Raw genomic sequence first — 19,618 nt, forward strand, 5'->3', positions numbered from 1 at the left:
CATCTCCCATCTTCCTCTCAGTTCCTTCTCACCACCCATGGTGAAATTAGGAGTGGTTGCATTAATCCCATCCTAAAGCCACTCCCAAAAACAGGGAATTCAAGAGATGGGATTTATGTGTTTAAAAGGCTTAGCCTCCCTCGTGTGAAGAGTAATGGTGGAATAACTGTTGGTCTCTCTTGTCTAGATATATTTGTATTAATTTGTGTACAGTTTCTAAGTTTACTGACAAATTGCAAGAGGAATATAAGAGAGTTTCTGGCTCTACTTTTAGAGGGGCAGCTCATGGTCAGAACATCTCTTCAAGCAGCTATTGAGGCCACTGTTATGGCCTCTCATTTAGTAGCCATGATTTCCATGAGATACTCTTCCTGGCTTCAGGCTTCTGGTGTTTTGGAGAAACTATAAAATACAGTAGAAACTTTACCCTGTGAAGGGTCTATACTAGTGGGTCTCAAACTTTTTTTTTTTTTTTGCGGACCACTTGAAAATTGCTGAGGCTCTCAGCGGACCACTTAATGATCTTTCCAAATGTTGTTTGTACTGTTAGATAACTACTGTAAAGCGCTTTGGATAAAAGCGGTATATTAAAAACTTAATAATTAAAATTTTTTTGTTCTAAACTCATATTTTAATATCAGTAGTCTTAGTGTTCTAATGTGATGGATGTGCCCTCTCTCCCCTGCCGTGGCAGCCCCTGAATTGGGGTTTGGAAGGAGGGGGGCCGCAGTCCTGGAGCTGGGGAAGTCTCCTCTTTCTCTGGCTGCCACAGCCCTGCATGTCCCAAATTCCCCCCACCCCCTCTTATCACCCCACTGCCCCCTCCCACCTACCCTCTATTCCTCCCAAGGCCACCACCTCACCGTCTTCTCCAGGGTCCAGGTGTGTCGTTCCCCTCTGGTGTTATCCGAACTGGTGATCTGCTAGGTCACTCCAATCCTTGACTCTGGGAGCCAACCTTACAGTGCTCTGCTGTGAGAACCCCTACTCCTGGGCTGTTCATGCACAGCCTCTAGCGTGTAAGCTGCTCCTTGGATTGTGCAACCGAATGACATTAGCCAATATCTCTTGTCCCAAACACAATCGTAGGAACCTCCGTCTTGCAGTGTCCAGTTATGCCAACTGGACGCTGCAAGCTTATATGAATTCATCAATTTAACAAAGAAATTGATATGTACCTCGCTTATTAACCCAAGGGAAGTCTCTGACACACTTCAAACCAAACGCACTGCTTCAGGTAGAATAAACAAACAGATTTATTAACTACAAAGATAGATTTTAAGTGATTATAAGTCAAAACATAAGTCAGATTTGGTCAAATGAAATGAAAGAAAACTGCATTCTAAGCTGATCTTAACACTTTCAGTGCCCTTACAAATTTAGATGCTTCTCACCACAGACTGGCTGATTGCCCTTCAGCCAGGCTCTCTCCTTTGATCAGTGCTTCAGTCTTGTGGTGGTGGTGTCTGTAGATGTAGGTGGAAGAGAGAGAGGAAGAGCATGGCAAATGTGTCTCCCTTTTATCATGTTCTTTCTTCCCTCTTGGTTTTGTCCCCTCCTCCCCGTTCAGAGTCAGGTGAGCATTACCTCATCACAGTTCCAAACTGACCAAAGGAAGGGGGGTGACTCAGAGAGTCCAACAAATCCTTTGTTGTTGCCTAGGCCAGTGTCCTTTGTTCCTGTGAGCTGGGCTGGGTTTGTCCCAACATGCCCTGATGAGGTGTGAACTGACCCTCTGCTTCTGGAGAGTTTTTGCCTGGGTTTGCTTTAAGCCATGAGGACACATTTTCAACCTCATAACTATATACATGAAATTACAACTTATAACATTACTATAACAACGATTACCATAATATTATCATAACAACAATGCTCAGTACATCATGAGCCTTCCGAAGACACCAACATGACAAACTTTGCATTAGATACCACACAATAATATTCTAAGGATGAACATGGGGGTGTAGGGTGTTCCCACGAGGTACAGCACGTCACACTGGGCATCTAATTAGTGGAGCCACACCTGCGCGGCTCCACTGATTAGGTGGGTGGCCTTCATTCTCTCATGTGTGGCCGCCCAGGCGCGCATTTTAGAGGGAACTATCTGCAGACCACCTGAATGGAGGTTGGTCCACAGTTTGAGAACCTCTGGTGTGTGCTATTTTTCAACAAAACCGACGACTATGCTATGCGCACCCTGCAAGACTCCCATACAACACTTTGTTCACTAGGAGTTTACATTCCAGTTACAAAGAGGAAACTGTTTAGGCCACACTCTTATTGTAAATCCTCTTTCCAGCAGAGGATGCAAAGATTCCTCGAACAGCAGGTCAAGGCCTCCTCCATGTCTCCCGCTGCCTTTCTCTCCAGCAGGCACTTCTCACCAGACTACCCCAACCTCCAAGCAGCCATTTTGACTGCTCAGTTGAGGACAGCAAACTAAGCGTATCTCCTCCCTTTGGAATACGCCTGTCCCTCTTCCACTGTGCTTTGGAAGACAGCACATCAGACAAGTGGATGCTCAGTGCAGAGGGGTACATTATCCTGTGCATCTCCCCCCCCCCCCCCTTTTTCCAGCTCACCTTCCCCATCCCTTCTCAGTGGGAAATCTCGTGAGACTGTATTACATCAAACAGTACAGAGGAAGTTCCTTACCAACACAAAGGGAAAGGCTTCTGTTTCCAGTTCTTCTTGGTCCTGAGGAAATCTAGAGTTAAGGAAGCCAAAAGTTTTCATCAAGAAAATCAAGTTCAGGATGAACACTCTTGCTTCCATTATCCCTTCTCTGTCAATTGGAGATTGTTGTGCTGCCCTGAGTTTGCAGGATTCATACTTCCATGCAGCGATGCTTCCTGTGGTCAAGATACATCTTTAATTCATTCCATTACCAGTACACAGTACTTGCCTTCAGGCTGTCATCAGCCCTATGGGCCTTCACCACGTCGTGGCAGTGGTAGAAGCCCACTGGTGCTGTGTTTGTTCAAATATTTCCTTAACTGGACAATTGGCTAGTTCACAGAGCATCAAGCAATGGAGTCCCAAACAGCATCCTTGTCATCAGACAGTTCTGTCATCTGAGCCTGAAACTAAATTTGGACAAATCACAATTACAACCAACACAGCGCATAACTTCATTGGAGCTGACCTTGACACTATGATCCATTATCATACAAGGAAAGGTTTTAGTCCACAGCCTTTTTTTCAGAAAGTCCCAAATCCAACCCAGCAACATCACTACGTGCCTGCCTATAGCTTCTGGACTACTTGGCTTTGTGCACATATGCAACTCCACATGCCAGACTTCACCTTTGCTGTCTGCAGGCCTGGTTCCATTTGGTTTTTCATCCTTCCAGGCATCCATGGACATGCAGATTTGTGCTTCAGTCTCCAGATTGGTGGTTGGATCCGTGGAATGTGTGTAAAGGAATTCCACGTCTGTCCCCAGAACTGACTGAGTCTAGTAACAAATTCATCTACCAAAGGGGGGGGAGGGGGAGGCTCATCTCAATCAACTTCCGGTTCAAGGTCTTTGGTCACCTTATCAAATTTCACTTCGCATAAATTTCCTGGCACTTCAAGCTGTTTGTCAGACCTGCAAGATGTTTGTTATCATCAAGAACTAGGTGATACAAGTTCTTATGACAACACTACTGCCATGTTTTATCTGAACAAATAGGGAGATGCAAGATCATCTGAGCTATGCCAGGAAGCTGTCGTCATATGGAATCTATGTATAAGAAACTGTCTTTCCTTAAAGGCGTTCCACCTTCCAAGAGTGAGAGAGACAATTGCAGGTTCCCTCAGCAGGGATTTCCTGGACATGGTCAATCAGAAAGGATGTTCTCCTTCAGGTTTTCTATCATTGAGGGTACCCAGTAATAGACTTGCTCAAAAGCAATGTGAACAAGTGCAGGAAATTTTGCTCCAGGGCAGACTGCAGCCTGTGCTCTGTCACGACAGATATCTTCCTTCTCCCTTAGTCCTATCCTTTTCTATATGTATTCCCTTGAGTTCCTCTCATTCCAAGGGTACTCAGGAAACTGAAAAGAGACACAGCAATGATAATCATTGTAGCATCGATGTGGCCAAGACAGTTTGGTTCATGGACCTACATAAGCTCTCCGTCCAGACACAGATAACTTTACCTCTAGTTGAGGGTCTTCTATCTCAGAACCAGGATATCTCTGAATCCCAACCGCCAATCTCTCCACTTCACACCAGGGATGGTCTCTGGTTGAATTCTCATGAGGAATTGTACTCCCGAGTTGTACAGGCCAACTTGGTGAGCAACAGAAAAGAATCCACTGGAGCCACTTACACAGCAAAGCGGGAGAGTGTCGATTTTGGGTGCAATCTCAACACTTATTGCTCTATCACACAGAGATTAGACATGTGCTGGGCTATCTGAAATCATTGGGCCTTTCAGTCAGTCCTGTGAGTGTCTATCTGGCTTCCATATTTGCACGACATCACTAGTAGATGGCTTCTCTCACCCTCTGATTTCCCAGTTCTTGAAAGGTGTACTCAACACTTACTCTCTTGTGTCTGATCCTGTGCCTGTATGGTGTATCAGCATAATCCTCTCAAAAAGGATCCCTTTTTCAACCAATGGTGATAACCCACTGCCTATATTGTCTATGAAGATGGAGTTTTTGGTGACAGTCACTTCCACAAAGAGGGATTCAGAACTTCAAGCTCTCCTGGTTGACTCTCCTTTCACTATCTTCCATGACGTCAGTGTTTCCCTTAGGCCACATCCTAAGTTCATGCCTAAGGAGGTGTAAACTTTCCATCTGAACTAAACTGTTAATTTTCCAAAATGTAAGAAGGGATTTCACACCTTAGATGTTTGTAGAGCTTTGGTGTTCTATTTGGAACACACACAATAGGTCCTTTTGTAGCCTATGCTGAGAGTATTACAGGCCAATTGATGGCAGCTCAGAGAATTTCACTTTGGATTTCCAGCTGCTATGATCTTTCTAAAGTCTCTCCTCCACCTAAAATAGTCTCACTCCACCAGGGCTTAGTCCACTACGTCAGCATTTCTGATCAATATTGTGATAGCAGATATCTGCAAAACAGCATTGTGGTCGTCTGGACATACCTTTTCCAGACATTACACTATCCTGTAACCTCTCGTGACGATGCCAACTTTGGCAAGATAGTGTTACGGTCTCTGTTCAGATGATCCAAAGCCCCTTCACCTGTAAGGACAATTGTTCGAAGAACTTCAAACTGTGTTTGCACATATATGTTCCATGATCATCATACCTTCCCCACTACTTCAGACATTATTACATACAGCAGTGCAGAGGAAAGGAGAGGAAGGTGGCAGACACACCCCTTTTACGCTTTCATCTGAGAGCACAAATAGGACAGGAGTGCATGCATCACCCTAGTGGCACTGTTGGCAAAAGTCTCTGACTCGGGTGTATTGGGCTCAGCAACTCGCGTCCTGAGCCAGGCTGTCCCCTCTCCCCTGCTTTGCGGAGATGAGGTACAGGGGTGGGGAGAGGGGGACACCCTGACATTAGCACCCTCCTCCCCAACCCCTACTCTGCACAGCCAGCAGGAGGGACCTGGGAGCAGCTGCAGGATGGAGCAATGTGGCTGCAAAGCAGCGGGAGGAGGAGCACCTGAACACATGCTGCTGGATGTGTGCGCTCTGCTAATCAACTGGGCGGCACTTGAATCTCTCCTAGGCAGCCGCCCAACCGCGCAGCTTACAGGGAACACAGGTGAGTGGGTAGGTTGGGATTCACTCTGGTTGGAGTGGGCGGGAAGTCCCTACCCTTCTCTGTTGTTGGAATCTCTTCTTAATTTTCTCCCACTGTTGGGAAAACCCTCTAAACAGCCAGATTTCAGGTGTTTTCAACTTGGAATGGGAACATTTTTTCTATCTGGTTTTCTAACAATAGCTGTGGTAGGGTGTGAGGAAATACAAACTGACTGGGGCAATGGTATTTAGGAGGATTGAGCTTCCAAAATTTGTATTTAGATTAGCAGTATTTGTATCGCTAGCCTCATCCCACAATGCTGAAGACTCTTTGACACAGCAGTGGGAGAAGTATTTAGGGAGTAGCTTGTCAGTCCAGTTGACAGAACTTTCTCCAACCGGTACTTGAAATATCCATATCTGTAAAGGAGAATATTGCTTATATTTGCTTCAGTATTTATTACTGCTCATCAGGCTTTCAATTGTGAAGGGGTCTGGAAAGGGCAGAAGGTGAAGATCTGCTGAATGGGGTTTTGTGTGTGTTGAATACCCTGTTACAGTGTGAGTGGGAAGGTTTCTTAGTTAATGCTTTGAGATCTTCAGATGGAAAATACTGTAGGGTACTCTAGTGTAAAGGATAATAAACTGAACAGAAATCAGTTATGAGGTCCCCATCTAACCTACGAAAAAGCTTAAGATACTGGAAGAACTTGATCACAACATAGTGGTTCCTTCTGTACTCAAAATGGTTTTGATATTGACGTGTAGGCTGGTCTGAACAGTGGTTTTAATTCCTAGTTATATTTGAAAAATTAATCAACTTAGCAAGGAATGACAGAATTCTAATGGAAAAGAGAGAAGTAGAGTCAGTTGAAAGAAGTTCTTAAACATAAGCAGTTTAGAGATCCTGGTATCCATTATAGTAGAGCTCTTCAGTGCTTTCTTCAGAGAGGACAAACACCTTAAAAATACAGTTGTTCACCTAGTAGTGAAGAAGATTGTGCTTAATCTCAGTAACTTTATCAATTGTTAAACCAATCTCTAATCCCTTCTGGCTGAGGCGGTGTTGGTTTCCAAACTACAAAAGCATCTACTTGCCACCTGGATCCACAGTAAGTTTTTTGGACCAGTACACAGCACCAGTACACTGTCATCTCTATTTTTGCTGATCTGTAAACTTATCCTGGCCTTGGATAGTGAAAAAAAATCGTCTGGTCTTATAATGCTAAATCTCTTTGCAGCCTTTGACATTGTTTATTCAGCACTGATGAAGTGCACGCACAATATTTAGGAGCCAAGTGGGGCAGCAGTATATTGGTTCTGCTCATTCCTGTTGGACATATCCCACGATGACCCCAAACTCCTTTCTTGTGGAGTTGCTTAAGCCTCACTGTTCCCTCCCTTTTCTTTCATATCTCATGAGATCCCAGACTGGCTCCACTGATATGTAGATGGCACTTACCTATATAGCTCCTCCTTCACCGATGTAGCTACTACTATTGCCAGGATGTCCCAATGCCCAAAAGAGATCAGAACTAAGAGCAGTTGGCTTGGGATCAATCCAGCGAAAATAGAGGTGACATTAGTGGAGAGGGGAAATACTTGGAGGAATTTGCCAGTTATATGACCTAACCAAAAGACTGCAGGAGTTGGACCACAGATAGTTGAGGTGGTGTGATGTCTCTGTATTGTCTGACTCCTAGGCTTGCTTACTGCCTCTGTAGTGGGGAGTGACTTGTTCCCCTTTCATCTGGCTAAGAAGTTACACCCTTTCCGTTCAGACAAGGACCTAACCAAGGTGATACATGCCTTTATTTTCACTTCCAGGTTAGACTAATCCAACTTGTTTTGCTTGGTTTTGAATGTGACTGCTGCAAGAAGGTTGAAGTTAGTGTGGCACACAGCAGCAAGCCTACAAACAAGAAAGGCTGATATGGCCTTGTCTTTGCTTCACAAACTCCACTGGCTCCCCATTTGCAGAAATCCAAGAACTAATCTACAAAATCCTTTTTTGAAGTAGCCCCAGCTCTCAATCTGACACCACCTCACACTCTAGGATTTTAAAACTATGTTCCACAGGAACCGGGGACACTACTTGCACTATCAGGCACTGGGAACATCAGCAGGACCCAAACTATGGAACTAGTCAGAATAAATTAATCTGCACCTCAAGTCTGTGTTCCGTTCAAAGTATAGTCCTTTTGATAAAGCCTCTATCAAGTAATTATGACAATTTCTTAAAAATATGCTCCCATACAGTATACATTAATACACCTCTGTAGTGGAACCAACACGGCTACAGCAACATTACAAACACCCCTTTACTGGAATTCTGGGAAATGGAGAGGAAATACTAGTTTTTCAGGACTTTTTTTTACTGCTTTTCTTAAGTTTATTTGACACTTGCTAGATAACAAGGTAATGGGGAATCTCTCTAAAGACTCTAAATGGTGGTAGATTTTCAAGGACACACAAAGCAATTGTGTCCAACCCTCGTTGGCAGCTGGGTGCCTAAATCACATTTGTGCTTTTGAATATTTCTCCTAATTAGAATAAACCTTCCATTCGTTAAGATGTTTAGTTGGACATTAGGTAGACCAGAAGAATCTATCAAAATGATTAATAATTGGTTAAAGTGCTTTGTAAAAGCATACTATGTTTTTTTAAATTCAGGAACCTCTCCACAATATCATCATGAAAACAAAATTCCCTCTGCATGCAGGCACTCATTAATGTAAGCTGTTAAAGCCTTGGCTTCATTATAATCAGCGAATCCAAATATATCTTGATCAGTAGATACCTTCAACTTAAATGAAAAATTAAATTCAACAGATTTATATCAATCTCAATATTAAAAGCATTATTTTTGCAGACTTGAGTTCATGGCTGAGTCAAGAAATTGTATGCTTTCTTACTTACTTTAGAACTCTTTTGATTCTGTTGCTTTTGTAACTAGTTTCTGATTTTCAGGTTATGAGAAGCTAATTAAAATACATCATAAAAAAAATGATTTGTAGCAGTAGCCAGAATGGAATGGTTTCCAAAATGGCTTAGTTACTTGTAATTTGGCATTTGAATCTTTGTTTTGTTATAGTTTCAAATGAAATTATGTAAAAACACATTTAAAAGAAATGTGTGTTAATTGTTATAGCTCTGTAAAGTCTAAGGTGGTGCACTGGTTTGGGAACATGGTTAAACGTGATTTGGTCCCATCTGTGCTGTAAGAACCAACTGTATTTAAATATGTTCTGGAACATTATAGCTATTGATAGTGTAGATAGGACCTTTGTTTATTTTACTGTAACTTTTTTTTCTGCAAATGTAACAAGTGTATTTGTTTTAATATGGAGATATTTTTAATTAGGAATCCCATTTTTATTGCTACTGTAGAATTAATTCACAAGATGGAGGGAGGGGAGAGTGTTTTATAAATTAAACTTTTTTTCCCCTTGCAGCATGCCTTTAAAAAACTTAAATCAACCTGTGCATTTGTTTATTTGGGTCCTTTTACCACACAGAGGTTGCTCCTGATTCCAGATCACATCACTTACCGTGTATACTCGTTCATAAGCCGAATTTTTTTTAGTAAAAAAGGGAAGCACCAGAGACGGGGGTCGGCTTATGAACGGGTACAGAGAGGGAGAGGTGGGACACAGCTCCTCCCCCCAACAGAGGGATCAAGGAGAGGCAGCACAGCCAGCAGAGCCAGAAGGGAAGAGGCGGGGCCAGAGTCTCTCCACTTCTGGCCACGCTGCTCTCCCCCCAGCCTCTGAAGAGACTGCAGCTCCGGGGCTGGCAGGCTGCAGCTGTGCCGCTCGGCCCCGCCCCCCCAGAGCAGGCTGTGGCCGCGCCGCCCGGCCCACCAGAGAACACTGCGGCTGTGCCGCCCAGCCCACTGGAACATGCTGCGGCCGTGCCGCTTGGTCTGGCCCGCTGGAGCAGGCTGTGGCTGCGCTGCTCAGCCTGCCAGAGCAGCTCCAGCCAGGCCAGAGACATCCTCCCCTAGCCCTCCCCCGATAAGGTGGGAAGGGATGGGATGGGGAGAGTGTGGGGGTCCCGGGCTAGGGGTGGGGTCATGTGGGGGGTGGTCACAGGGGTTACTCCCGTGACTTCCGGCTTCTCTCCCCCGCTCCCCCCCCCCAAAATTTCCCCACACGTTGGTGTCCCAGCCCGTCAGGGTAAGCAGCTGGCACGCCGGGACACTTTGTTTACTTAGGTTTACCACTGTGCCTGTGGACGCTTGAGGTAAACAAACCATCTCAGCCCACCAGCGGCTTATCCTGATGGCCCGGGAGCCAAAGTTTGCTGACCCCTGAATTATAGGGTCGGCTTATGAACGGGTTATACAAATTTTCCATTTTTACTTATCCATCTTCGGAGGGTCAGCTTATAAACAAAAGGGCTTATGATTGAGTATATGCGGTAATTTTTTTTCCCATGGCTGGAAACCTGGCTCAGAAGCACAACTCTAACCGCTATCAAACTAACTATTTTCTTGGTATGAATGCAGTGCTGAATATGGGCATCTGATTTCTCCTCACACCTGAAATGAACCCCTATTCAGAGGGGCTAAAAAACAAAACACAAACTCAGTTACCTTTTTTCATTCCCGTAACACTCCACCCCATGGATTTTTAACGAGCATGTTGCTGTGCCTTGGTTTCCAGAGGAGTGGATGCAGAGAACCGCCCCTACAATGGGGTGGGAGTAGAAAATGGAATTGTTGCAGCCAGGCTCCTTCTCTCCTATCTGGCCAGAGCTGAAGCCGAACTGAAAGAGGCCTTTTGTCAAGGTTTTCACAGCAAGTTAAATTTATAAACTTGTAAATTGTAATTGAAGCCGCTGCTGTCTCATTTTTCTCCCTTCTCCTCTCCTAGCCCCTACTTTAAAGCAGGAGAATGGAGCAGACATCGTACTAATGAAAATCGCTTTATCGCATTCTTTCTAACTTTATTTGAGCCTTCAAATTATAGAAGTGCCTGCCTAGTGTTTTATAAAGGAGAGGGGGGAGATCTCCTGCTCAAGGTGAGCTAAAAATGACACTGCTCCATGCTGAAGCTTTAATAAATAAAAGGGTGGATTGACATGGAAAGAGAAATCAAACTAGATCATCCAGCATTAAAGTATTTTGGAAGATCCTATTTCTGTGTACATTAGTCATCATAAATGGTGTGAAAGGCATGGGCAGGGGAGAAAAGAGCTTTAGGAGAGAAGTGAAACAAATTGCGATATTCTTGAGTTGATACAGTGAGGCTTTTCCAGATGAGAGGAGCTGCAGAGGAGAAGGTTCTTGAGCACTCAGTAAGGAATGAGATTTTTGGGAAAAGGTGGAAAGGGAGCCAGTACAAGATGACTGTATAAGGATAAGATAGGTGGAAATAAATCCAGAGAAGATTTCTAAATAAGTAATACACTTGTATGATCCCTTGAATTCTAACTAATACGTACCAAGTATCGGGGTAGCCGTGTTAGTCTGTATCCACAAAAACAACGAGGAGTCCGGTGGCACCTTAAAGACTAACAGATTTATTTGGACATAAGCTTTCGTGGGTAAAAAACCTACTTCTTCAGATGTTTGGACAACTGGGTTTTTTACCCACGAAAGCTTATGCCCAAATGAATATGTAGTTAGCATTGTGCTCCTAGTAGCAAGTTCACATTTTTTCACCCTCTGCCTTGTGTGGTTTGCTTAGGAATCTGTGCAAGAAATGTTCTTTGGCCAATTCTTAAGGGGAGAGAGGAAAAACAAAAAAACCACAAGTTGTGAACTCCGAGAACTGCAGCTTGAACTATTCACTTTACCAAGCACAAATCTCTCTTCTCTCTCATATCTTTGGATTTAATATTATTGTCATCGGGGGGAACTTTCTGTGGTGGTTCTGAATTGATTAATCAAAATTGACAAAAAGGGCCCAGTGCTTGACTGTGTCCAGTTAAATATACAACATAAGTGGACCTTTTTAAAAAAACTTCCATCACTTGAGTCACTTCAAATTAGTGGCAATCTGTGAAAGGTTTGGTTTAAAGTGCCTTGGTTGGCTTCACATAGCAACTCTAAAAAGCAGGGGTAAAATCCAGTTCTTCAGGGCAGCATTCAACTGTCTTAACTATGAGGCCATCCTTTCTCTCCCTGCCTTTTTAACTACAAACCTTCCAACTTCTGCAAAAAATGAGGCAGAAGTCCTATAGCCAAAACTCTCCTTCACTACATAACCCTGATTCATCTCCAGAGCAAGTCCATCCTGTGCGCTGAGTGAGGCAGGATTTCTGCCCTTTCTGACTCTGATGCTTTCACTGGTAGTAAAGATGGAGTTTATCCATGGAACTCAAGAGCTTGTGTGCCTGTATCTTTTGTGGGCTTTGTAGATCTAATGGGCTTAAAGTCTAGTTTGGGTCAGTGAAGTTGGCAAATATATGGAAGGTGCATTTTTGGGTGTGCTCATTTTATTGTTGTAATCGTCAACTTTAAAGCATTTTTGATGACTTTTCGGTGAGTCAGTCCTGTTCATAACAGGACAAGTGTCTGCATACTCATAATAATTAACACCTTCCCCTCCCTCGCCCACTCCCCCCCCCCCCCCCCCCACACACACCATTGCATTGGCACTTATTGGCAATCTCAGCAAAGACTCCAAGGATAGAACAAGTCATAGAGGCTGAACTCTGCTCTCACTCCCAAAGATGGTCTCTCCTGGGCAATGATCACTCCCATTGCTGGGATGGTATGGGAAACATGCACAGCTATACTATTCTGGGTTAAATAGAGAACTTCAATCATCCAGTTTGTCATTTGGGCACCTTTCATCATTGGTACATTCACAGATGAAATTTAGAAAAAAAGTCTAGTTGGAAGCCAGCTGTAAAAAGAAAGGTCCAAGATGTTCAAATGTTCTGTGTTGCTGGATCAATTGCAGCATGCTAAAAAGGGAACTTGCACAACTATGCTCCTTTTGACTTGGTGTGTATGTCAGAGACTCCTCCAGGCTTGTTTACATGACATGGATTTTTTTTTTTTTAAGGAAGGCATTTTATTATCAGTTGGTTTGGGGCCAGGAATTCAGCGAGTTTGGCAATACCAAGCCAGGAAATCTTGTGTTGCAGATTTGAACGTTTTGTAAAAAGCAATTATGTAAGTTTTTCCTTCCTTGCCCTAAACGTATCTTACCTGTGTGTCTTCCTATACCCTAGAGATGTTGATGTTTAGAATTTGCACATAACTAGATGTTTGATTTATGTAACTGCATTTGTAAATATATGCCCATACAATACTCCTTGTGTATGTGTGTTAGAAATTATATTACATGTTTAACTTTATATTAAAATTCTAGTGGTCAAACACTGAACTCTTAGAGTCAGAAAACCTGGGTTTGATTCCTGAGTACCACAGACTTGGATATCCTGGCAAGTTTTGTTATAAATGTCAAGTATTTGTTATGATGAGATATAAAACTTGCAAAAATTGCCAAAAGATTTTAACAAGTCCATGGGGGGTGTTATGCCCTTTTTCTGAATAGCTTTCTGCCTCCCTAAAATTCACTCCACTGTTTCAACTGAAAACACAATTCTTCTCAACAGTTTAGGACAGGAAGTGTAATGTTGTTGTGTCACATCTGAACAGCTACTGGTAAAGTGATTCTTGTAGAGTTTGTAAAGGATTTGGGGGGAGAAGGGTGGGCTTAGTGAGCTTTAAAGATGTCAGACACTATCAAATACTTCTGAAGGTGCATGAATTAAGATGGTGATCAGACCTGGACGTGGTGTCTTGAAATAGCTTGATCCTTTTTAGTGAACTATAATGCCCTTAGTGCAAAAGTTATCTGCATTCTCAACCTAGCAGCTTCAGAAGCATGAGAGAGACAGCTGGCTGTGAGGCTGAAACACTAAGGATAGTCCTTGAGCTTGGGAAGAAGGCGGGTACAGCTAAAGTTGAAACATTTAAACACTGATACATCTTCTTTGGAATAACGAGGAGTCCCGTGGCACTTTAAAGACTAACAGATTTATTCTGGCATAAACTTAGGTGCCACCGGACTCGTTGTTTTTGTGGATACAGACTAACACGGCTACCTCTCTGATACTACTTTGGAATGTAATCTTCCCTCTTTAAATATTTCATGTCTTAGGAACAGTTGCCTTTTCTGCAGAAAAGGTGGTTAATGGATGGATTGTCACAGTGAAACAGCTAGAGACCCCTCTGGTGTGAAGAGATGGGGAGAAAGCATTCTTTCCTAGAGAAATGCATAAAATGGCAGTCAGTCCAGCTTGTGGAGAGGAAGCTGTGTTCCCATCTATCTCACCGTCGAAATAGGGTTGGATCTTATGAGTGTGTTGGTGACTCAAGGAGTGCTTGTCTTACTCAGTTATCAGATGTTGTTTTGAGGGGACACCCTTCATATGAGAGTGTGAGAGAGCGAGAACTGAAGCTCTGGGGCTTTTTTCCCCTAAGAGTAAAGTATCCTGGCAAAATTCCATCTCAAGTAATTACATTGTGCATTGCTAAAATTCCTTACAGCATCATCTGGATACAGTGAATTAAATTCACTGAGTAGAGTTAGAGCTGCCACATTCTATTGTGAAGACATCTGCCTTGCAGAGGAGAGCTGAGGAATGGCTGTATTACTGAGTGTAAAACCCTATTTAAATGTAAGATTGTTGTTTTTTATGGTGCTGTTCAAGCTCGTGTAATCTTAGAAGCTCCTTGTGCCAAAGAATCCCAAAGTGCTTTATAATCATTACATATACAGGAATTGCTCCTTCCCCCGCTCCCCCCATTAAAGCGAACATTTTTGCTGGCAAGAGGCCCCAAGTGGATACCAGTGAAGTACAGGAAGTGTCAATACAAGCTTCCCTCCTCCCAATGTGCCTAAACCTGCTAGGGCTGAGGATGAGTGGATAGCTATGTCTACCTGACCTATTCATTTGTGGGCCTCCACTGAGGCTATGTCTACACTATCACAGTAAGTTGACCTAAGTTACGCTATTCCAGTTACGTGAATAACTTAGCTGGAATCAACGTAGCTTAGGTCGACTTACTGCGGTGTCTGCGCCATGCTGGGTCGATGGGAGATGCTCTCCCGTCAACTTACTTTACTCTTCTCATTCCTGGTAGAGTACTGGAGTTGACTGGAGAGCGCTGTGCCATCGATTTAGCGGGTCTCACTAGACCCGCTAAAACAACCCCTGGTGCATCAATCGCAGCAGAGTTGATTCCGTGGTAGTGTGTCTAAGATGTATCCTGAGACTGCCACCAAGGCAGCCGGTTAATCATGTTCAGGATTTTTTTGTATATGGACAGATGCCTGCTAAATGCTGGCCTGAAACTAATTCATTTCACATAGAATGTCAAATAGCCTGGGAAGTAACTTATTACTTCTGTCCAAAGGCCAGAATGGTACCAGTACCTTAGAGGTGAGATACTCTGCATACCGTTTGCCAAATTCTCAAGCCATTCAGTCACTTCCTATAGCTCTCTGGTATCTTGGTTTTTATTTCGTATCATATGTATAGATCTATTATTTGAAAAGCTAATTAGCCATATACATAAACATGTTACTGCATGCCCCACAGCCTAATGAGTGGATTTATAAATCTACGCATCAGGACATTCAGTTCTCTTGGACGTTCATTTGACTACAAATGACTGCATCTCAGGGCCAATGCTAAATAAAAGCTTATTTTTCAAAATGGCAGGATCTGGCTCTCCCATTTACCTTAATGGAACTGCCTCTCGTTGCAGTACTCCGTTGCTGGGAGACTGCAGCTAATTTTTATGGTGCGCGTCAGTAGTGGTGACTCAAATTATACATTTCATTGAATGCCTTTTTCCTCTTTGTTTTTAAACTATCTTCTCTAAAAAGAGAGAAAATGCTTTTTGTTCTGGAGAGAACAGTGTCCAGACCAGTTTGAATCTAAACAAAGGGCCAGATTATCCTCTTGGTTAAATCATTGTAATTCCAGTGTCACTCCATGGGAGCTGATGGCCTGACTGAATTTACACCAGTTGTAACAGTCAAATCTGGTCCAAAATATTTAGGAGGACATTGGAAGTGGTTTATACTTCTCCTTCAGATTGCTGCATCCCTTTTGCAAACTCCTGCATCCAAAACCTACTCAATTTAGCATATTCCATTTTAAAGGGAAAATGCTAAAGAGGATTCAGTTTTTTTCTTCAGAAAACTGCATAATTCCAGTTCACAACACAAAAATATACAACGGCTACTGCTGAAAAAGCGCTTCCCACTAACAACTGTTACTCAACTTGCATGTGTCTCAATACATGCATATAAATAGGATAACGAAAAGTGGGTGTGAATGGAGATTTAGGCGGGGAAGAGTGTGTCTAATGGAGGATGCTACTATCTAATTGCTCTGACAACATCAAAGTTCCGTGCTTACCAAATCAGATTTCCTTTTCATGTTGAAGGAGATGGTAACCCTCTCCCTGATGTTTGCATCCCGCTTCGTTTTTTTGCAGTGGCTATTCTGAATCTTGTTTGAGAAAGCACTGTAAAATGGTGTGTGTGAAGCCTGCTTGCTTAAACACGCAAGTCATGTCAGCTGCAATGCGGCAGTGCTCTGTGCTAATGAGGTGAGCTTTCAGAGCAGCCTTCCTCTTGTGTGCTCGCGCTCTGTGTGTGTGTGTGTGTGTGTGTGTGTGTGTGTGTGTGTGTACACACACACACACACACACACTAGTAGGAGAGAGGATTGGGGAAAGGGATCTGTATTGGGAATGGCTCTTTCTGTTCTTTCCAAAAAAACAAAAAAAAAACGGGTTCTGTGTGCATGTGAAGGTGGGAGGGAATCCTTCTCCATGCATTGCAGGGCAGAGGTGACTTCTCATTTCTATTAAAGGCATGGTCTGAAATGTATCTTAGGTGGGAGGAGAGATATGAGAGGAAGAGGAGCAGAAAAGACCTGTCTCCAGGAAAAAGCATTAATTCAAGTGCTCCTTAAAAGCAAAATGAAACACAAACTGTTGATATAGCAGTTGCATACGATGGATTGGCACCCCTATTTTAAAAATAAATACCCTTTTTTGCTATGGGGATAGTAAGCAAATACACTGTACCAGATTTGAATTGCTCCAGCTGGCTTTTACTGTTTATGGAAATCTAAGTGCATTGTCATCTCTCTTCCTATCTCTTCTCTCCTCCTTTAACCATTACGGTACCAATAGCAAGTGCCATCACCTCAGTGAATTGCGCTGAGTGATGGGTTTCCATCAGTTTTCACTTTATTAACCTGACAAGATGGTCAAAATGACTTCTCGGCTCCCAACCCACAGTCATCTGCTAGGTCCTCCTCAGGAGACTTGACATCTTCCAAAAGCAACCCCATCATACTTACTTTCCTGCAACTTGTTTCACTCTAGCTTTCCCTCCCACCCCATCCCTCCAGACACACAGACTTTGGATTAGTTTGGTATTTTCCCATCTCTAATAATTCATCACTCTGGGGGCTAGTCCAGGATTGTCCAGTCCTAGTTTTAAATATATCAAGGGGGACAGGAAGGATTTTTTGCCTCTGTGTACAAAGTGGCACAGTTGACCAGGTGCATTGTAAGAGTAATGGGGTGCCATTTAAACATGAGGCACTAGACATCTGTAGATGCAGAATACAGATGGATCGATGGTGTGATCTGGTATTGTAATTATTTCTATGCTTTGTTTATCCATCTGTTGTCTTCTTGAGCCCTTGGAGTTGATTGGAATGGCTTTCCTTTCCTTCCCTTCTGTAGGTCTCCGGGTGAATGGGGAGCTCATTACTGCCTATCCACAGGTGGTGGTTGTACGTGTGCCAACGCCCTGGGTCCAGAGCGACAGTGACATCACGGTCCTTCGCCACTTGGAGAAGATGGGTTGCCGGTTGATGAATCGGCCCCAAGCCATCCTCAACTGCGTCAACAAGTTCTGGACCTTCCAGGAGCTGGCTGGTCATGGTGTGCCTCTCCCAGACACCTTCTCCTATGGTAAGCCCATTGGGTTAAAAGGGCAGCATACTAAAAGCACTTACAGCAGGTGGGACATTAGTTAAGTTTGGAAAGGCCCTTATTATTGGGTTGCAGTGTGTAATTGCTCTATAGGAGTGTTGTGTGATGGCTAGCTTGGGGATTGGGAGTCAGGTCTGCTTGATTGTTCTATTTTGGGCTTTGCTGTGACACCACGGGCAAATCATTTAGACTCTGTGCCCCGCTTTCCCCATCTGTAATGTGGGGTATTGTGAAGATTATTATCTAAAATACTTTGATATCTTCAAATGAAAAAGCTGTGTCCCTTGCTCTACACACAGATAACGTGTGGAACTTGATGCATTACTGAAGTCAAGAATTTAGCTGTATTTGAAAAAGGATTAGAAATTTATATGATCAAGAACATCCACAGCTATATTGGATAGGAAAAAAATGTATAAGGGTTCAGATCCTCATGCTTTATTACCAAAAACTGCCTGGTAGTAGGAAGATAACTTCCCCTATGGGATGATTATTCAGTCTTTGTCTACAAGTGGTTTTATTGCACCTTCCTCAAGTGTCTGGTATTGGCCACTGTCAGAGACAGGATACTGGGCTAAATAGACCTGTGGTCCGATCTAGTATGGGAACTTCTTTGCTTTTAACTGTAATGTATTTAAGAATGGAAGATTCCCTCTCAGCATCCCTTTCTGCCAAGGAAAGGGGGAAGCTTATTGTCTCTGTGCAGATACACCGTCAGGCTGTAGTAATGGGACTGTCATACAAAGTCTCCTTGACAGGAGAACTGATCCATGAATAAAGTCTGTCCGCCTGTTACATAAACTAATGTGATATAAATAAAACAGATACTTATTTGAAAAGTGACTGTGTCCTTGCATTAGAGATTCCCAACTGTTGAGGAAGGGGAGACGTGTGTTGTTCCTTTGAGAAAGGGGGATGTGAAGCATGATGGGTAACCAGAGTGTATCTCCCATCCTGCACAGCTCTCCCTGTCTGTATAACAAATTGTACTCAGGGTTGCTCCCTCTTCTGTTTTAAGTGGTAGGTGGCTTGTAAAGGGTGGCATTGGCAAGAAAAGCAGGAGATGTTGAGCTGCTCCTGTTCCATCATGAGCAGCAAAATCCAGGGCAATGGCAGCTGCTGCTCATTTTCAAACCATCACCCTGACTTCAGTTCTCTGCTTTACTGCACAAGCCTCTGAGGGCTCTCATTCTCTCTCCCTCTAACCCCCTCCCTTCTGTTCCCCACACTACAATCAGCCCTCTGAATGAAGGGTGACTTGAGCTCAGGTAACCTTTAGATCATTAGGCTGTTATCCGGTAAACAACATTTAAAAACTACTCTTCTAGTGGCTTTATAGATGCAGTGGGATAGAGGAGTGGAAACATTAGTCCCGGAGTTAGGGAGGCAGGCTGAGATGTGAAGAACTCAGATCTAGGAATCTGGGGAGATAGAATGGGATAGGATTTTGGGGGTGGGGGTGGATCTCTATATCACATCTTGTCCCCCTGCTACATGTAGCCAGGGTGGACCTGTGTCTCCAGAGCATCCCCCTGTTGGTTCCCTGCCAGATAGGTGGGAGGCAGGTAGGTGGGAGTTGATAAACATGGAGATAGAATAGGGAGCGGGAAAGAGCAATAGAGTTTGGGGCATTCAAATTTGGGGATAGGGTTTATCCTCATGGATAGGGATCAGGAGTTCCAGGGAGTATTGGGGCATATTTGGAAGGAAGATGAAATAAGGGCAACAGTACCCTTTCCTAATTACTAAGGGTTAATGTCCCATAGATGACAAGTGTCAGGGAAGTGCTGACCCTTCTGAATGACCTGCCTTCTATTAACCTTTGGCCTACACTGCTGTCTTCAAGATCAGAGGTGGAAGGGGTGTAGTCTGTATCCAGCAGTCACAGATTAGATTGATAGTATCTGACT

The 19,618-nt window shown here is 43.5% G+C and overlaps 1 protein-coding gene across 3 annotated transcripts in view; it reads left to right on the forward strand.

Moving 5' to 3' along the window:
* The window catches only part of RIMKLB (ribosomal modification protein rimK like family member B), a 79,912-nt gene that overhangs the window by 39,106 nt on the left and 21,188 nt on the right, over window positions 1-19,618 (forward strand). For all 3 annotated transcript variants that reach the window (XR_008446241.1, XR_008446243.1, XM_054040172.1), the window contains exon 4: window positions 17,457-17,687. Coding sequence is in view for 1 of the 3 variants with exons in the window: in XM_054040172.1 (XP_053896147.1) it covers window positions 17,457-17,687 (231 nt within the window). In the remaining 2 variants the exon portion in view is untranslated. The remainder of the gene's footprint in view (window positions 1-17,456; window positions 17,688-19,618) is intronic.

The sequence above is a fragment of the Malaclemys terrapin genome, chromosome 1 (genome assembly GCF_027887155.1).
Source record: "Malaclemys terrapin pileata isolate rMalTer1 chromosome 1, rMalTer1.hap1, whole genome shotgun sequence".
Lineage (NCBI taxonomy): Eukaryota > Metazoa > Chordata > Testudines > Emydidae > Malaclemys > Malaclemys terrapin.